The sequence below is a fragment of the Scyliorhinus canicula genome, chromosome 4 (genome assembly GCF_902713615.1).
Source record: "Scyliorhinus canicula chromosome 4, sScyCan1.1, whole genome shotgun sequence".
Taxonomy (NCBI): domain Eukaryota; kingdom Metazoa; phylum Chordata; class Chondrichthyes; order Carcharhiniformes; family Scyliorhinidae; genus Scyliorhinus; species Scyliorhinus canicula.
The window spans coordinates 46,847,348-46,864,234 of record NC_052149.1 but is presented as its reverse complement, the minus strand read 5'-3'; the positions used below and the strand labels follow the sequence as shown (position 1 = coordinate 46,864,234).

The window sequence follows — 16,887 nt, the reverse complement described above, 5'->3', positions numbered from 1 at the left end:
AATGTAAATATACTATAACTAAATGACCACTAGAGGGAGCACCAGAGATGTGTGTATGTGTATATATATATATATATATATCGGCAGCTGGTGTGCAGGACACAGACAGGCAGCTCAGATGTAACATAATATAAGTGCTGGAGAAAGAACAAACTCATAGAAATAAAGCATCTACTTCAACTGTAAGACTAAGAGCTTTATTCAGATATGAGGAATAATACAAGCACTATGCATGTTCACAAAATATATTCTGACAGGGTTTGTGGTGTAGGGAGTCTATTCTTGACCTTTGCACAAATGCAAATAACTGACTCCGTTTACTGTCAATTGCAGGTGGATTGGGGACTCTTCAATTACTCTATTATTCTGTGCTGCTAAAGCATTGTTTTAAATACAGACCATATGAGCTTTGAATCATTTTAGAGTGTAAAATGCACACAGGTTGGCCATTTAGTCCATGAATGCCCATGTATCTAATGCTATATTAATACCCTTTCCTGATCAACTAGTGTCTGCCTACACAATGCACTTTCCTTCACCTCACAATTTAACCCATCTAACCTGAAAATATGGGGGATGTCTTTAGGGCTGCTGGTTAAACTGTTCAAGACCCAGAAAAGATGCATGACAAGCTCCAACTGGGCAAATAAATATAGAAATCATAGTCTGAAATAAGTACAAGAACGTAATTTCATCGAAATGAGACTCCTGCATTCGTTTCAGGAACCCGCCAGGGGCACCAAAAATAAATTCAAGGGAAAACCAGATTATCAGTGACCTGAAAACCTGTATCTGCAGTGCTATATTGTTATTCTTGCATCTGTTATGGTGTATGGTGTTTTACAGTTCACTTGGGGAGTTCAGGTTTATGTAGCACCATGCACTTTTATGTGTTTGTTGTAGTCTGGTGTGATGTTAGAGGCTCCATCACGTGGCTGACCAGGAATTTCTCCTGTTCTTGTTGCCTGCCATTGACATGCGTTGGAATGATTTATATGTTGACAGTCGACCTGTTCAGCCACATTTTGAACATGGCTTCCTTGGCCATCAAGTCCTGGGGTGGGACTCAAACATGGAGCTTCTGTCTTTGATGAAGGAAGGCTACCTACTGTGCCCAAGACATCCTGCATCTGTTATAGGCCATAACATAGGTACAAGGTGAAAGCCAAATGCTGATCTCATCATAGAACCGTAGAATTCCTGCAGTGTAGAAGGAGGCCATTTGGCCCACCAAGTCTGCACCGACCCTCTAAAAGAGCAGCCTACCTAGGCCCACTGACCCGCCCTATCTCCGTAACCCCATAACCCACCTAACCTACATACCTTTGGACACTAAAGAGCAATTTAGTATGGCCAAGCCACTTAAACTGCACTTGTTTGGACTTGGGAGTAAACCAGAGCACCCAGGGGAAATTCATGGAGAGAATGTCTGTGTGCAGTTTACACAGTCACCCAAGGACGGATTTCAACACGGGCCTCTGGTGCTGTGAGGCAGTAGTGCTGACCACTGTGTCACCGTGTCTTTGCATGATGTCACCAAGATATGACATGTAGATGAGAAAGAAGAGAGAATCAAGAATAGATACTTGAGGGAGACTTGAGGTGACACCCCATCAGTGGAAAGATAAGCCATTGCTGCTGATGTTCTGACTACATCTAAAGAGGTAGGAGAAGAACAAAGTGAGTACAGTGACATAGGACTGGACAAGGGGAGGAAAATAGCTGGAAGAGAATGATGTGTTTGACATTGAAGATTGCAAAGAGGTTGAGGAGGATGAATTGGACTGCTGCACTTCGGTCAGTCACAGAGAATCTCATTTATTACTTTGGTTAGAGTTATTCTAATGCTGTACAAGATGCTGAAACGTATTTGGCAGGGCTCAGATGGGGATTGTAGGAGAGATGGACATGACTATGGAAAACAACAATATGTTCAAAGACCTTACAGATAAGGTCAAAGATGTCTTTCTTCTAACTTTTTTTTGGTTTTATTTTCTGATAGAGTCCGCCCTTCCCCAGGAATCTCATTGGTAATTGAACTTCAAGCTGCAGGGGGCTTTGATCCATATGGCCAAGTGGTTCAGCGCCTGGTTTCCAGAGGCTGGGCAAAGATTGATATATTTGATAATCATAATCAGGTTAACAGTGGGCGCTGGAAAGTTCCGATACGATCCTTACCAGTTAAACCATCCCTCACAACGGGCCAGCTCAACGGAATTCCACAGGTATATATAAATGACACATGGATACATGTATCAAGTCAAATGTTTAACAGGTTATATTTTCCTCTTTACAGTCTGGAATGCAGGTTGAATGATGTTGTTGCACGTTTTACTGTGGTTGTAAAACGCGTTTATTGGAGTGTATTAACACGCCTCCGAATTCGACGTGTGCTTAACACTACTAGGCTCTGTTGTATGTAATTATTCAGCTCTGGGAGTCGCCAGTTGCCGTATAGACAACGTCACAAGTATTCCAAGGTCAAGTTCAAAGTAATAAAGACGATACACCGATTAGTAAGGTTCAAACGATCAATATTTATTATACAGTTATAATAAATACTCATGCACACACTAAGAGACTAAGCTATAACTAAACTTAAGTGAACAGAATACTTATCTAACAGGAACAGGCAAGGTCAGAGAACGAGGCCTTCGTCCTGGTCTTGTACTGCAGCCTTCAGCAAGCGTTCTGGTACTGGGGGTCTAGTGGGCTTGGATCGCGTAGCGAGCGTTGAACTTACGGTTTCGGCGGCTGGTGCTCAACGGCTGGAGTCAGGATGCAAGATGTCTATCAGGGCCGGAGCACGGGTTTAACAGACCGGGCTCTGTGGGGAATTTGCCTTTATACCCCTCTCTAATGTCCTTGCCCCCTTCTAGGCGGGCTCTACCTTTCGGTACCGATTGGAGCGTTTCCAAACGGTTACCTTCGAAATCCTCCAATGGGACTGCTGATGAATGCAGGTCCACCTCTCCTCGATGTTGGGGGGTGGTTTCGATATTCGTTACTCTGGTGCCATCCTGTTTGCACAACCAATTAAGTGTTACATTGAGATGGAAATGTTGCCATTGTTTGTGCCTGGATCTGGGTTGCCTCATCAGAATGCTAAGCGCTTTGCCATTAACACCTTTGGCTTGGAGATCTTGCACCTGGCCAGAAACGGGTTTGCTGCTTGCAAAATGCTAATTAGTTGAGAGCAGGCTGTCTGTTCTCACTAAACAGGCTTTTCCTTCTGTCTTCCATTTTAGTTTGGCTCAGTGTCCATTTTGCGTGGCCAGCATGGCTACAATGTGCAAACAAAATATCAACCCACACCTGGACAGCAAATATTGCACCTCCCATATATGTTAAAGAGAGACTCTGGATTAAGTTGAGCAACCTCCCATACCTTGGTGCCTTGGTGGTTACCTCTCTTAAACTCAGTAACTAGCCTCAGCAGGCTAACTAGGGGATCCTAACATTGGATCAGCTGCGCAGTTCAGCCTTCTACAAACAACAGAAGTAAGTGTTTGACAACATATGTCAACAAGAGTCCAAGTGTACGGAGCATTTGCTGTCACACACTCCTGTGCTGTAATGAGATATGACTTTTCTTATCAGAGACAGACAAGAGCGCTAGAGAAATTCCATAAGCAATACCTCCACAGCATCCTCTGGATTCAATGGGAGGTCTGTTGATAAATGCTAGTGTTTTTGCATTCAGGCAAAACTCCTGCAAAATCAACCTTGATCGACTGGACATTATCAGGATGGGTGAAAAGCGACTCCCATGTTCCAGGTCCAGTTTTCTCAACTCTAAAATGGCCAGTTTTCCAGAGCAAGACGAAAGCAAATGCTTCCATGTAATCAGAAGTTCTCCTTGAAGTGTGCCAACTTTGTAATTGATGACTGGGAGGAGTGGCCGAGAGGCAAAGTTAAGGATCTCACAACACAGGTCATCCTTCCAAATGGGCAGCAAGGTGGTGCAGTGCTCAGCACTGCTGCCTCACAGCGTTAGGGACCAAAGTTCAATACCAGCCTTCGGTGACTGTGAAATTTGCAATTTCTCACCATGTCTGTATGGGTTCTGTCCCACGGTCCAAACATGGGCAGGTTAGGCGGATTGGCCATGCTAAATTGCCTCTTGGTGTTTCAGGATGGGGGCGTGGTCCTTGCTGGAGTGCTCTTTCTGAGGGTTGTTGCAGGCTCGATGAGCCGAATGGCCTCCTTCTGCACTGAGAGAATTCTGTAGCCCTATGCGCTCAAAGATCTGCTGATAGGAACTGGATTGTTCAGTTACATGAAGACTCAAGGCAGTTGACGTCCTCCTCAAATCGAGGGACTGCTGATGAATGCAGGTTTAAGTCTGGTGATTGCAAAATGCATCTAGTTGGGGAAGATCATTCAGCCCATCTTTGTTGATGTGTCCAGATTGCAGTGTCTCTTCTCCCCACCCCTACACCCACCCCTCCTCCTCCCATCTGTGACTCTAAACCACTTTTTAAATCATTCTCTCTGGAAATCCAGTTGATATTTTGTGTTAAAAATGACTAAATTCCACTCTCTGTTCTAAATCTGCTCCTTGGTTTAAGGATAATATAGGAATTAGGAGCAGAAGTAGGCAATTCAGCCCTTCGAGCCTGCTCTGCCATTCAATCCGATCATGGCTGAGAACTTCCTGGTCTCAAATCCACCTCCCTGCTTGTTCCCCAAATCCCTTTAACACATTTTTAAAATCAGAAATATATCTATCTCCTTCTTGAAACCATTTAATGATTCAGATTCCACTGCACTATGGGGCAGCGAAGTCCACAAATTCATCACCCACACCCTCATCTGAGTTCGAAATCAACCAACTCCCAACCTATATCTGTGACCTCTTGTTTGGTTTACATTTACTTTATCAATCCTTCTTAGTATTTTGTACACCTCGATCAGATCCCCTCTCATTCTTATAAACTCCAGCAAGTATGAGCCCAAACTGTTCAATCCCTCCTCATCCGTCAATCTTTTCATCCCGGAATCAATCTGGTGAACCTCCTCTGAACTGCCTCCAATGCCACCAAATCCTTCCTCAAATAGGGAGACCAAAACGGGACATAATACTCCAGATGTGGTCTCACCAACACCCTGTACAATTGCAACAACATTTCTCTACTTTTTATACTCCAGTCCATTTGCAATAAACGGTGATATTCCATTTGCCTTTTTAATCACATGCTGTATCTGCATACTGACTTCCTGCGATTCATGAATAAAGACACCCAGATCCCTCTGCCCAGACGCATTTTGAATCTGCTTTCCATTTAGATAATTTGCCTTTCTATTTTTTTGGCCAGAATGGATAACCTCACACTTATCCACATTGAACTCCATCTGCCAAATTTTGCCCCATTCTCCTAGCCTATCTATATCCATCTCTGCACCTCCTCCAGTGCAATCACATCCATCCTATTATGTAGCAACCGGAACTGCAAACAGTACTCCAGCTGCGGCCTCATCAAAGTTCTATCAACTCCAACATGACGTCCCTGCTTTTGTAATCTGTGCCTCACTTGAGAAAGGCAAGTGTCCCATATGCCTTGTTCACCACCCTATACACCTGCACTTCCGCCTCAGAGAGCTATGGACAAACATGCCAAAGTCCCTTTGTTCCTTGGAACTTCCCAGTGTCATGCTGTTCCTTGGCACATTGCTCCTTTGCACTTTTCAGGCTTAAATCCCACCTGCCACTTATCTGCCCATCTGACCATCCCATCAATACCTTCCTGCAACCCAAGACACTCAACCTCTGTTAACCACCCAGCCAAGCTTTGTGTCACCCGCAAACTTACTGATCCTACCCCCACATAGTCATCTATGTCATTTATATAAATGACAAATAATAGGCGACCCAGCACAGATCCCTCTGGTACTGCACACACTGGCTTCCAATCACTAAAGGAGCCATCTGCCATTACCCTCTGTCTCCTACATCTAAACAACTTGTGAATCCACCTTATCAAATTACCCTTTACCCCATGTGCATTTGCCTTCATTATAAGTCTCCCATGTGAGACCTTTTCAAAGGCTTTAGCTGAAATCCCTATAAACTACATTATCTATGGTACCCTCACGTACACACCAGATCACCTCCTCAAAAACTTCAATCAAATTTGTTAGGCATGACCTCCTTCTGACAAAGCTCTGCTGATTATCCCTGATCAAACCTTGGGCGGAATTCTCCGCAAGGCCCAATGCCGTCGTGAAACCCGGAGAGGCGTTCCTGGCCCCCTATCCCCCCCCCCCCGGGGGCCTAGGAGGGCCGTGCCGTAAATCTTGGCCGCGGGGCCTTGTTGCTGGCATCAAGGCTCGGCGCGCTGAGAATGACACGACTGGCGCGCCTAATGACGTCAGCCGAGCATGTGTGGTTGCCGTCGTCCCCTCCGCTGCCCCGGAAGATGTGGTGGCTTGATCTTGCGGGGCGGCGGAGGGGAAAGAGTGCGGCCCTTTGAGACGACGGCCCGACGATTGGTGGGCACCAATCGCGGGCCAGTCCCCTCCCGAGCATGGTCATGGTGCTCACTCCCCTCTCTGCCCCCCACAAACCACAAACCGGCGGTTGCCGCCGTCGTGAACCAGTCAGGAACGGCAGGCCGCTCGGCCCATCCAGGTCGGAGAATCGCGGGTCGCCGTGAAAAACGGCGGCCCGTGATTCTCCGAGCGGCGTGTCGCAAAACGCAACATGCCATTTTGGGGGGGGGGTGGGAGAATCGCGGGGCATGCCAGAGCGGCCCTCCCCCGATTCTCCCACCCGGCGTGGGAGCGGAGAATCGCGCCCCTTGCCTCTCCAAGTGGAGATAGATTCTCTCTTTCAGAAATTTCACAATTGTTGCCCTGACATTGATGTCTGACATTCCCTGGCTTATCTTTACAACCCTTCTTTAAATAGTGGAACCACATTAGCTGTTAACCAGTCCTCTGGCCCCTCCCCCATAGCCAGAGAAAAAATAAAAATTTGGGTCAGAGCCTCTGCAACCTCCTCTCTCACTTCGCACAGCATCCTGGTACATAATTAACCCAGACCTGGAGATTTGTCCAATTTTAAACCTTCCAACACCTCCAATACCTTGTCACTCCCTATATCAATTTGCTCAAGAACCTCACAGTCTCTCTTCTGAGTTCCATACCAGCATCTTCATTCTCTCGGATGAAGTATTCATTTAACACCCTACCAATGCCCTCTGGTCCACTCACAGAAATCCCCCTTGGTCCCTAATGAACCCTACTCTTTCCCTGGTTATTCTCTTCCCATTGATATACGTAGAGAATATCTTGGGATTCTCCCTACTTTTACCAGCAGAAGGTTTAGCACACTGGGCTAAATAGCTGGCTTTTAAAGCAGACCAAGGCAGGCCAGCAGCACGGCCTGTACTAGCCTCCCTGAACAGGTGCTGGAATGTGGCGACTAGGGGCTTTTCACAGTAACTTAATTGAAGCCTCCTTGTGACAAGCGATTTTCATTTCATTTCAGCCAGAACTTTCTCATAGCTCTTCTTTGCTCTCCTAATTGTTTCCTTAAGCTCCACCCTGCACTTTCTAGGCTCCACCAATGCCTCAGCTGATTTGCTGCCCTTGTACTGGTTAAACGCCTCTTTTCCTTCTCATTGTATCCTGAATATCTCTGTTCATCCATGGTTCTCTGGGCTTGGCACCTTGTCTAATATTTTGGTCAGTATTACTAAAATGCTCCCCACCAACACCTCAACCAGCTTCATTCCCCAGAATTAGGTACAAAACTGCGCCGCACCTTGTTGGACCCTCTATATATTGACCTAAAAAGTTCTCCTGTATACATTTTCAGAACTCCACTCCATCTAATTAATGTTGGGAAAGCTCAATTCACCTAATATAATTACTCCATTGTTATTTTTACACACTTCCGTGAATTGTGCACATATTCCTGCTGAATATATGGGGGTCTGTAATAAACACCAAGCAATGTGGCTGTCTCTTTATTCGTAAACTCTACCCACAAGGATCCATTTGATGCTCCCTCCAAGATATCATCTCTCCTTACTGCAGTAACTGACTCCTTTACTAATAATGCAATGCCTCCTCCTCTTTTACCTCCTCCCCTGTCTCGCTTGAAGATTCTGAATCCTGGGACGTTGAGCTGCCAATCCTGCTGCTCCCTCAGCCATGTCTCCGTGATGGCTACTATATCACAATTCCACATGTCAATCCTTGCCCTTAACTCATCCGTTTTACCTGTAAAACTCCTGGCATTAAGGTAGTGGCCATCCAGCCTTGCCTTACTCCCTTGAAACTTAATACAGCTGCGCTCCCTCTGACTTGATTGCTTTACTGTCTTATGCTGTGTCCCTATTCTGCTCACAGTCTGTGTCCCTTCCCCCTACCGAATTTGTTAAACTTCTCCCAACACTAGCAAACCTGCTGGCTAAGATGTTAGTCCGGTCCTGGTTCAGATGTAGACCATCCCATTTGTATAGGTACCACCTTCCCCAGAAACAATCCCAGTAATCCAGAATTCTAATATCCTCCCTCCTGCATCAACTTTTAAGCAGTGATTGATCTGACAAGCTGTGTGTGGTGTGTAGAGATCTACCATGCAGATCTAGTGAAGTCTTGCAACACTAAAACTCAGTAGAAATTTGTGTTACACTTCTCAGATGCAAACAAGAAACTTTTATTGCCTCTATTTGATTACAATTAAGAGAAACTTAAATCTATTCTCAATAAAGTCCGGCTAGCAAAAGGACATAAAGAGAAGTAACTTCTAAACAATTTTACTTTCGAAATAACACAGAAATGGTTTCTTTCTTACGGCAAAACAGCTTGCATTTACTTCAAGAGTTCGAGAGGAAAAGTGAAAATATGAAAATAGAGATAGCGAGTAGTCCGATCAAAGTATAGAATGATCCTGGATAAAGATGGCCGTACAGACCATCATGTTTAAGGAGAATTTTATCAGTCTTTAGACATCTGTCTACACCACTATGTTGTCCTAATTGGTTTGGGTGAGAATCAAATACATTTGATTCGATGGTTAACTGTCAATCCTCAATGTGCAATGTAAGTTCTGAATGTTTCATGTTTGAATACTTGTGCATACTATGGAATGCGATTTTGTGTTATTATCAAGACTGGTTTTTACTGATTTTCTGCTGACTTTACTTTATCCACATTATGAACAATGGTGCCTTCATATTGCTATGGTGCTTACTTTGACCTTGATCTAGATTACTGGTACAGCTCATTTCTTAATGTCAAACTGACTTTGAAAATCTGTTTATTAGAACAATAGCTTGTTATAAAATGTTGTTTTAATCTACAATTAGTTTATGCATGTGTTGGGCTTTTGTACTTCTGTTGGACTAAACACCAATTTTTGTCATGGCCTGAGTGCTGAAATCCTTATTTTCAAAAGGGTATTAAAACTGGGCTTTAATATTTACATTAAAATAGCCCTTTTTGCCTATCAGAAAATATTGATTACTATTATGGTGTCAGAAGCTTGACTCTGTCTGCACTCCCTGGAGGAACCAATGCTCTGATCAGCCTACAAAATGAATACAGATTTGCTGGCGGGACTCCTAACCTACCTGCCTGTTTCTCTTGGACTACCTGGTGATCATCCATTCACTTCCTTCCTAAAGTCCCTTCAGCTGCGGTGTGACCACCTTCCTCAGCATGCTATCTACGATTCCCTCATTCAATCGGAAGCTCCACAGTGTCCCTAGTCCCTGTTCCAGCTCTGAAACCCAAGCTTCTAAGACCTGCAGCTAGACACACTTCCTGCACACATGCTAGTCCTGGGGACTGGAAATGTGCCCGGTACCCAGATAGAGCAGGAAGAGCATACCACGGCTTTGAGCTCTCCTGCCACGACTATACCTTTTAAATTAAAAACTTTAGAAGACTTTTATATTTAAAGAAAAATGTAAATCAACTAAGTCTCTACCCTTGCTAAAAGAATTACTTCAAATTTAAGATAGTTTGATAAATGCCTATCAGGACATACTCAGCAATCAGCTACCACGTCACTTTCTGAACTGTGACATCATGACATCACCTCTGAAAGCCATCGTTTGTGGCCCCTATGGTTCCCACTGCAAAGCCAGCACTTGCCTTTGAGGACAGGTAGAAAATGAAAGGACCACCTCTTTCAATGACTGTGTCTATGTATTTACATTGTGTATTTATATATTGTTGTTTTTTCACGTATGGAACGATTTGTCTGGACTGTGTGTAGAACAATACTTTTCACTGTACCTTGGTACATGTGCCAATAAATCAAATCAAATCCCTCCTCACCGCACTCCCTCAGCCACAAAACCCCAACTTACGCAGCCTACTGCAGCCCAAAGTAGCACTCCAGTGAAAACAAAGTCAGCAGTGTGAGAGAGCCTGCCTTTATACTGCCTGAATCTAGCCTTTGTACACTGGTTAAATAAAGTTATCTAATTAACTAGTTGCAGCTGAAAGCAGAGCCTGAATGAATCCAGTTTTAAAGCTTTTTAAAAATTAAATTTAGAGTACCCAACTTTTTTTTTTCAATGAAAGGACAATTTAGGGTGGTCAATCCACTTACCCTGCATATCTTTGAACTGTGGGGGTGAGACTCACTTAGATACTGGGAGAATATAAACTCCACACGGCCAGTGACCCGTGGCCTGGATCAAACCCGGGTCCTCGGCATCGTGAGGCAGCAGTGCTAAGCACTGCATCACTGTGCCACTTTTCGCTGTTTTAAAGGTGGCCTAAAATTCACCTTCTTCCAACCCAAACAGCAATTTTTAGTTCATTATTAAATCGAAGAAAGACTAGACTTTATATTGCAATTAACCCTTAATTTCCCTCAGTCACAAAACACCAATTTAAGCACTCTACTGCAGCCCAAAGTAGCACTCCAGTACATAATTTAAATAAAAATGTAATGTGGCCAGTTTATACTCTTCTGGCATCCGATATCTTTCCCTGTTTAATTTCCTTATGTTGCATTGTGTAGCAAATTTGAGGTCTTGTCCCACCAGAAACCCAGCTTCTTCCTCTAATAATCTAATCTCTATTACCATGAGAAGCATTCCAGACATTTCCCCAATTTGTTTTCCATATTTGGGATATTTCTATACATTTATGTTGCACATCTGAATGACAACTTTCTAAAGTGTTGTGTTTTCTAAGAAAGTTTCAACTATAATGTGGCCCAAAGAGACCACTAAACAATGTCATTATTGATTCACCTCTGACTTTTTACATCAGTTTAGGGCCCATTCATAATTGTTAGAAGTTCATAATGAGTATCGGCATGGGGGATTGTGAAGAAGGGCATGTATTTCTTACATGAACATGTGTACTGAAGTAATGCACTTTGCAACAATTATTGTGCTTTAAGGAGGAGAATAAGCAGAATAAAATTATTTTATGTTCTTGAGGAATTAAGAGATGATTTGATTTAATTTTCAAATTTTAGGTTGGCAGTGCTGAAGTCTACTTAAGAGTGTTAAATGCAAGAGATGCTGATGTGCAATCAATGGCTGCTATAGATCCTCACAATGCTTCCATGTATCAATATCCACCATTGGTAAGTCCTGCTTCAGCACAGCATGGATTTTTCTGGGTATTATTGCTAGGCGTGTTGGTAGGAATTCTGCCAGTCTTAGATTTGACTGCAACCTAGGAAACTGATTTGATGTCATTGGAGTTGGACCAGAGGGTGAAGGTTCTGCATGGACCCGATATGGAAGGTTAAAGGAAAATGTAGCCTATGGAATTGTGTGTACAATTTTAAACTTCCTGTTGTCCTCTGTTTTAATTTAATCGGATTTAAATTCAAGTTCTAATCAAAAAGTTAACAGTTATGTAGACCTGGTCGTTTGTACCATTTTAGCTTTAGTTTCCAGTCTACGTTACACGATAGCTTACATTTGAAGATAATAGCCCATTAATAAAGATCATATATCTGTGCCGAAAGGGTAATTGGACCATCACTAAGACTGTGCTCTTTATAAAGTCAATGTTAACTCTTGTGTTTCATTTGCAGATGGCAAACCACAGTGTTGCTCCTTCTGAAAACCTACCTCCCCCTCAACACCCCTCTTATCATCCTCCGACAGCTCATTATCTCTCACTTCCTTCTCATATTGACCTTCCTCCTAATGATGGCCGCGCTGACCTCCACAAACCCAATCAAAGGTGAGAGAGATCGATCCTTTCCTTGACTACTCCCCACAGAGCTGTCATGATCTAAACATATGACAATGTTAAAACTAGAAAGATTAATTTCATTGAAGATCAAAATGACTTGATGAAGGAACCATTTTCCATGAGCATTGCAAATAAGACACTCTCATATGAGACAATCTACTGAGACTGACTTAAATGGTCTACTTACAGTGAGTATATATAATGTCAGTCATCTATTTTGTAGATCTTCATTACACTAACTTTAAGAGCATTATAAAGGTTGTCTCTTCAAAAAACCTTGCCCTGTTTGAAGTTGCTACAGATTTATTGTATCTGATTTTAGTCCTAATAAAAAAATTTTTTGAAAACCTGCATGAGAAATGTTGTGGTTGTAATCGACAAAATAACAAAAATCAAATATTTCTGGAGAAAACTGTTCGAATATCTTAAACCCACTGACACCTTAGCTATGATATCACTCTATAGTAAAACCCACCATTTAAACATAAGAAATAGGAGTTGGACTGGGTCATTTGGCCCTTTGGGCCTCCAACACCATTCAACAAAATAATTACAGAGGCTGATCATCCACCTCAACTGCATCTTCCCACAGCATCCCAATATTTCTCAATTCTCTTCCTAATCTAAATCTATCGACTTCTGTCTGCAATACACTATCAGTGACTCCACAGCACTCGCGAGTAGAAAGTAGAGAATTCCAAAATTCACAACCTTTGAGCAAATAAATTTTTCCTCAGTCTCTCATTCTGACATTGGGATTGGGGGAGTGTGGATTTTTATTAAATAAGGCAGGATGTGGCCAAGGTAAACTGGAAAGAGTTACTTCTGGGGAAATCTACAGAAGAGCAGTGGTGGGCATTCAAAAAGGAAATGGGAAGGGTACAGGCCCAAAATGTTCCAAGGTGATAGGAAGGAGGAACAAGCCTAGAGAACCATGGATGACCAGAGACATTCAGGATTCGATGAGGAGAAAAGAGAGACTTTTTGCAAGTACAAGGGAAGCAAATCAACAAAGGCATTAGTGGAATACAGAAAGTGCAGGATGGAGTTTAAGAAAACATTTACGAGAGTTAAGAGGGCATATGAGAAAGCTCTGGTAGGGAAAATACCAAGATATTCTCTAAGTATATCAAGGAGAAGAGGATAGCCAGGGGAAGAGTAGGGCCAGAAGACTAGAGAACAGCTAATGTCGTTCCTCTATATAAGAAGGGCTGTAGATATAAGCCAGGCAACGACAGACCAGCGAGTTTCATGTCAGTGGTAGGGAAACAATTGGAGAAAATTCAGAAGGAGAGAATCTATCTCCACTTGGAGATGCAAGGTTTGATCAGGAATAGTCAGCATGGTTTTGTCAGAGTGAGGTCATGCCAAATCAATTTGATTTCATTTTTTGAGCATTTGATCAGGTGTGCAGATGAGGGTAGCACAGTTGACATAGTTTATATATAATTCAGCAAAACCTTTGACAAGGTCCCTCATGGGACACTTATATTGAAGGCAAATGCACATGGGTCACAGAGCAACTTGATAAGATGGGTTCAAACTTGGCTTAGCTGTAGGAGTTCGAGGGTGATGACAGGCTGCTCCTTTAGTGACTGGAAGCCAGTGTCCAGTGATGTACCACCGGGATCTGTGCTGGGTCCCCTCTTAATTATCATTTATGTAAACGACATAGTTGAATATGTGGGGATGAGGGGGGTGAGGGTCGGGGTAGGATCAGTAAGTTTGTGGATGACACACAGATTGGCTGGGTGGTTAAAAGTAAGATTGAGCATCTTGACTGACAGGAAGCTATAAACAGGATGGTCAAATGGGCAGAAATATGGCAGATGGAATTTAACCCTAGAAAATGTGGGGTGATGGACTTTGGAAGAAGTAACGTGCCAAGGAAGTATTCAATGAATGTTTTGACATTGGGAAGTTCTGAGGAACAAAAGGACCTTGGCGTGTTTGTCCATAGAAGGCAGAAGGGCAGGTTGATAGGGTGGTGACGAAGGCATACCGCGCATTGACCTTTATCAATCGAGGAATAGATTAAAAGAGCAGGGAAGTCATGTTGGAGTTGTATAGAACTTTGGTGACGCCACAACTGGAGCACTGTTTGCAATTCTGGTCGCCACATTATAGTAAGGATATGATTGTACTGGAGGGGGTGCAGAGGTGATTCACCAGGATGTTTCCTGGGATGGAACATTTAAGTTATGAAGAGAGTTTGGATAGGTTTGGGTTGTTTTCATTGTAGCAGCGAAGACTGAGGGGTGACTTGGTCAAGGTGAACAGGATTATGAGGGATGAGGATAGGGAGTAGCTGTTGAAGGGTCAGTTATGAGGGGACACAAGTTCAAGGTGAGGGCCAGGAAGTTTTGGGAGGATTTGAAGAAAAACCTTTTTACTCAGAGGGTGGTGACGGTCTGGAATGCACTGCCTGCGAGGGTTGCCTCACATACTTTAAAAAGTACTTGAATGAGCACTTGGCATGTCATAACATTCAAGGCTCTGGGCCAAGTGATGGCAAATGGGATTAGGTAGGCAGGTCAGGTGTTTTTCATGCATCAGTGCAGACTCGATGGGCTGAAGGGCTTCTTCTGCACTGTATTATTCTGTGAATCTGGGATGCTATGAGACAAGGTACAACAGAAATGTTTTTTTTCCATTGATATATATTGATAGATTGTTATCAATTTAAATTTTGAGGAAAGCTTTTGGACAAATGACTACCCACAAGGTTTGGTATACATTGTCTTATGTTATTCCTGACTAATCAGAAGACCATAGAAAACACTCCAAGATATAATAATATGCTTGAAACATGTACTGATCCTGTCCTCCCTGCTCATCTTTGCCTACTACGGGCTATTTATTAAAATGCCATACTGTTTTTGTCAGCTTCAATCATTGTTGTCAAGTTTAACCTTTTAAAAATGTTTTTTTCTCAATTTCTTCTGATTGAGTTAAATATGGTTTTGCTGCCATTTTACCACACCCAATGCATCTGCACATTCTTTTGTTCTTTCTCTGTGACAGCGTCATCTCACTGATCATTTATATTGCCACCTGTTTTTTAATAAGAACTTTTCATGTTAGATAACACTTAACTCCCACACTCTAAGTGATGTATCTGTTGGTTCTGTTCTCCAATCTTCACACCCCCTTTATCTCTATTTTTCCAACCTTAATAAAAGGCTCATTAATCTCCTAGTTTTCAATCTGTTGAAGGGTACACCACTGAACTGTCAGAAACTGCCTTTTCTCTTTGCAGATCCCGCCTACCTGCTTTGCATTTACAACTTGTCCTGTTTTTATTTCTAACTTCCAGCATTTGCAGTTTTTCGTTTTTTGTTTTGCCATTTCTTGACGCCTCACAGTTCCAAAGTGCAGGCGAGAATGGTGAGAAGACATCCTCAACCTTATAAGGTGCTCTGATAAAATCATCACGTGGGTTAAAGTACCAATAAGGTTAATTGGGTCATCAAATCAATTCCTGTTAAAGAGTGTGTGGCTCCAAAACTCGGACATTAAATACAGGTTATACGACTAATATGAGAAGGAAGCAATGATATCAACAAGCAGTTTTTCTTCCATATCTCAGGGGGGGAAAGGAATCTTATTCTAGCTTTTTGTGGGCCTTTAATTTTCAGCTTCTCCTTCGATCCCGGCTCTGGGTCACTGTCCGTGTGGAGTTTGCACATTCTCCCCGTGTTTGCGTGGGTTTCACCCCCACAACCCAAAGATGTGCAGGGTAGGTGGATTGAACACGCTCAATTGCCCCTTAATTGGAAAAAGAAAATGAATTGGGCACTCTAAATTTAAAAAAAAAAATAAAAAAATTTCAGCTTCTCCTGAAGATACTAACTTATCTGGGATAGAAGCTTACAACTGCAGGCCAGTGCTTTAAACTTTTACCTCTGAGCCCCGGCTGAGAGAATTTCCTTTTAAAGAAAAGTAAAGTTAACATTTAACTTTGAGGCTCACCATACCTCAGGCGAGGGGCAAGGTTGAGAAGGCGAGGTCTTCATGAATAACCTCAGCCGGTATGGGAATTGAAACTTCTGTTTGCTTCACAAACCAACTGTCCAGCCCCCATTTTTAAATGAAGCACATCATTGTAAGATGAACACTTTACCGAAGGTGGTGCAACAAAATTATCATTTCCCCTCCGGAGACTGACTAGAACTGAGTTTTGATGGACAAAACAGATTGGGAAAGAATCCTCCCCCTAAATTCAATCCAGAATAAGAAGACGTAATCTTAAAATTAGGAATAAACTGGCAAAGAAAAACATCACACAAAGGATTTTGGAAATGTGCAATGTACTGCCCAGAAGGCCATGAATGGAAGAATACATTTTGTTGGTTAAAAGGGAGACAGATAATTACTTAGACCCTAAAAATCTGTATTGTTGTTCCAGCTGGTTGTGACTAAATCCACTGGTGATTTGTGCCACTGACCCCGGAGAAATTCATTGGGACAGAATATCTAACTGTGTCTTGGGAGGCCAGAAGTGCCACTCAGGTCTAACATGTGAATTAATGATTGTGGGATAGAAGAGAGGTTTGTGGTAGGAAACTTCCTGTTACAGTATTTAAAAGCCTGCAGCAATGTGATGTAATAATAGGTATCTGGAAGCACAGCAGGTAAGTCATGCTTTTCACTGATTCTCATCGGATTTTTCAATTGATATCTAACAGAAGGATTCCT

At 42.8% G+C, this 16,887-nt stretch overlaps 1 protein-coding gene across 1 annotated transcript in view; it reads left to right on the top strand.

The window, feature by feature from the left end:
- ccdc17 (coiled-coil domain containing 17) overlaps positions 1-12,536 on the top strand; it is an 88,749-nt gene extending 76,213 nt beyond the window's left edge. The window contains exons 13-15 of the mRNA XM_038794175.1: positions 2,003-2,225; positions 11,456-11,566; positions 12,026-12,536. Coding sequence (XP_038650103.1) covers positions 2,003-2,225; positions 11,456-11,566; positions 12,026-12,181 — 490 coding nt within the window. The 3' untranslated portion in view covers positions 12,182-12,536. The remainder of the gene's footprint in view (positions 1-2,002; positions 2,226-11,455; positions 11,567-12,025) is intronic.
- Positions 12,537-16,887: the final 4,351 nt, after the last annotated feature.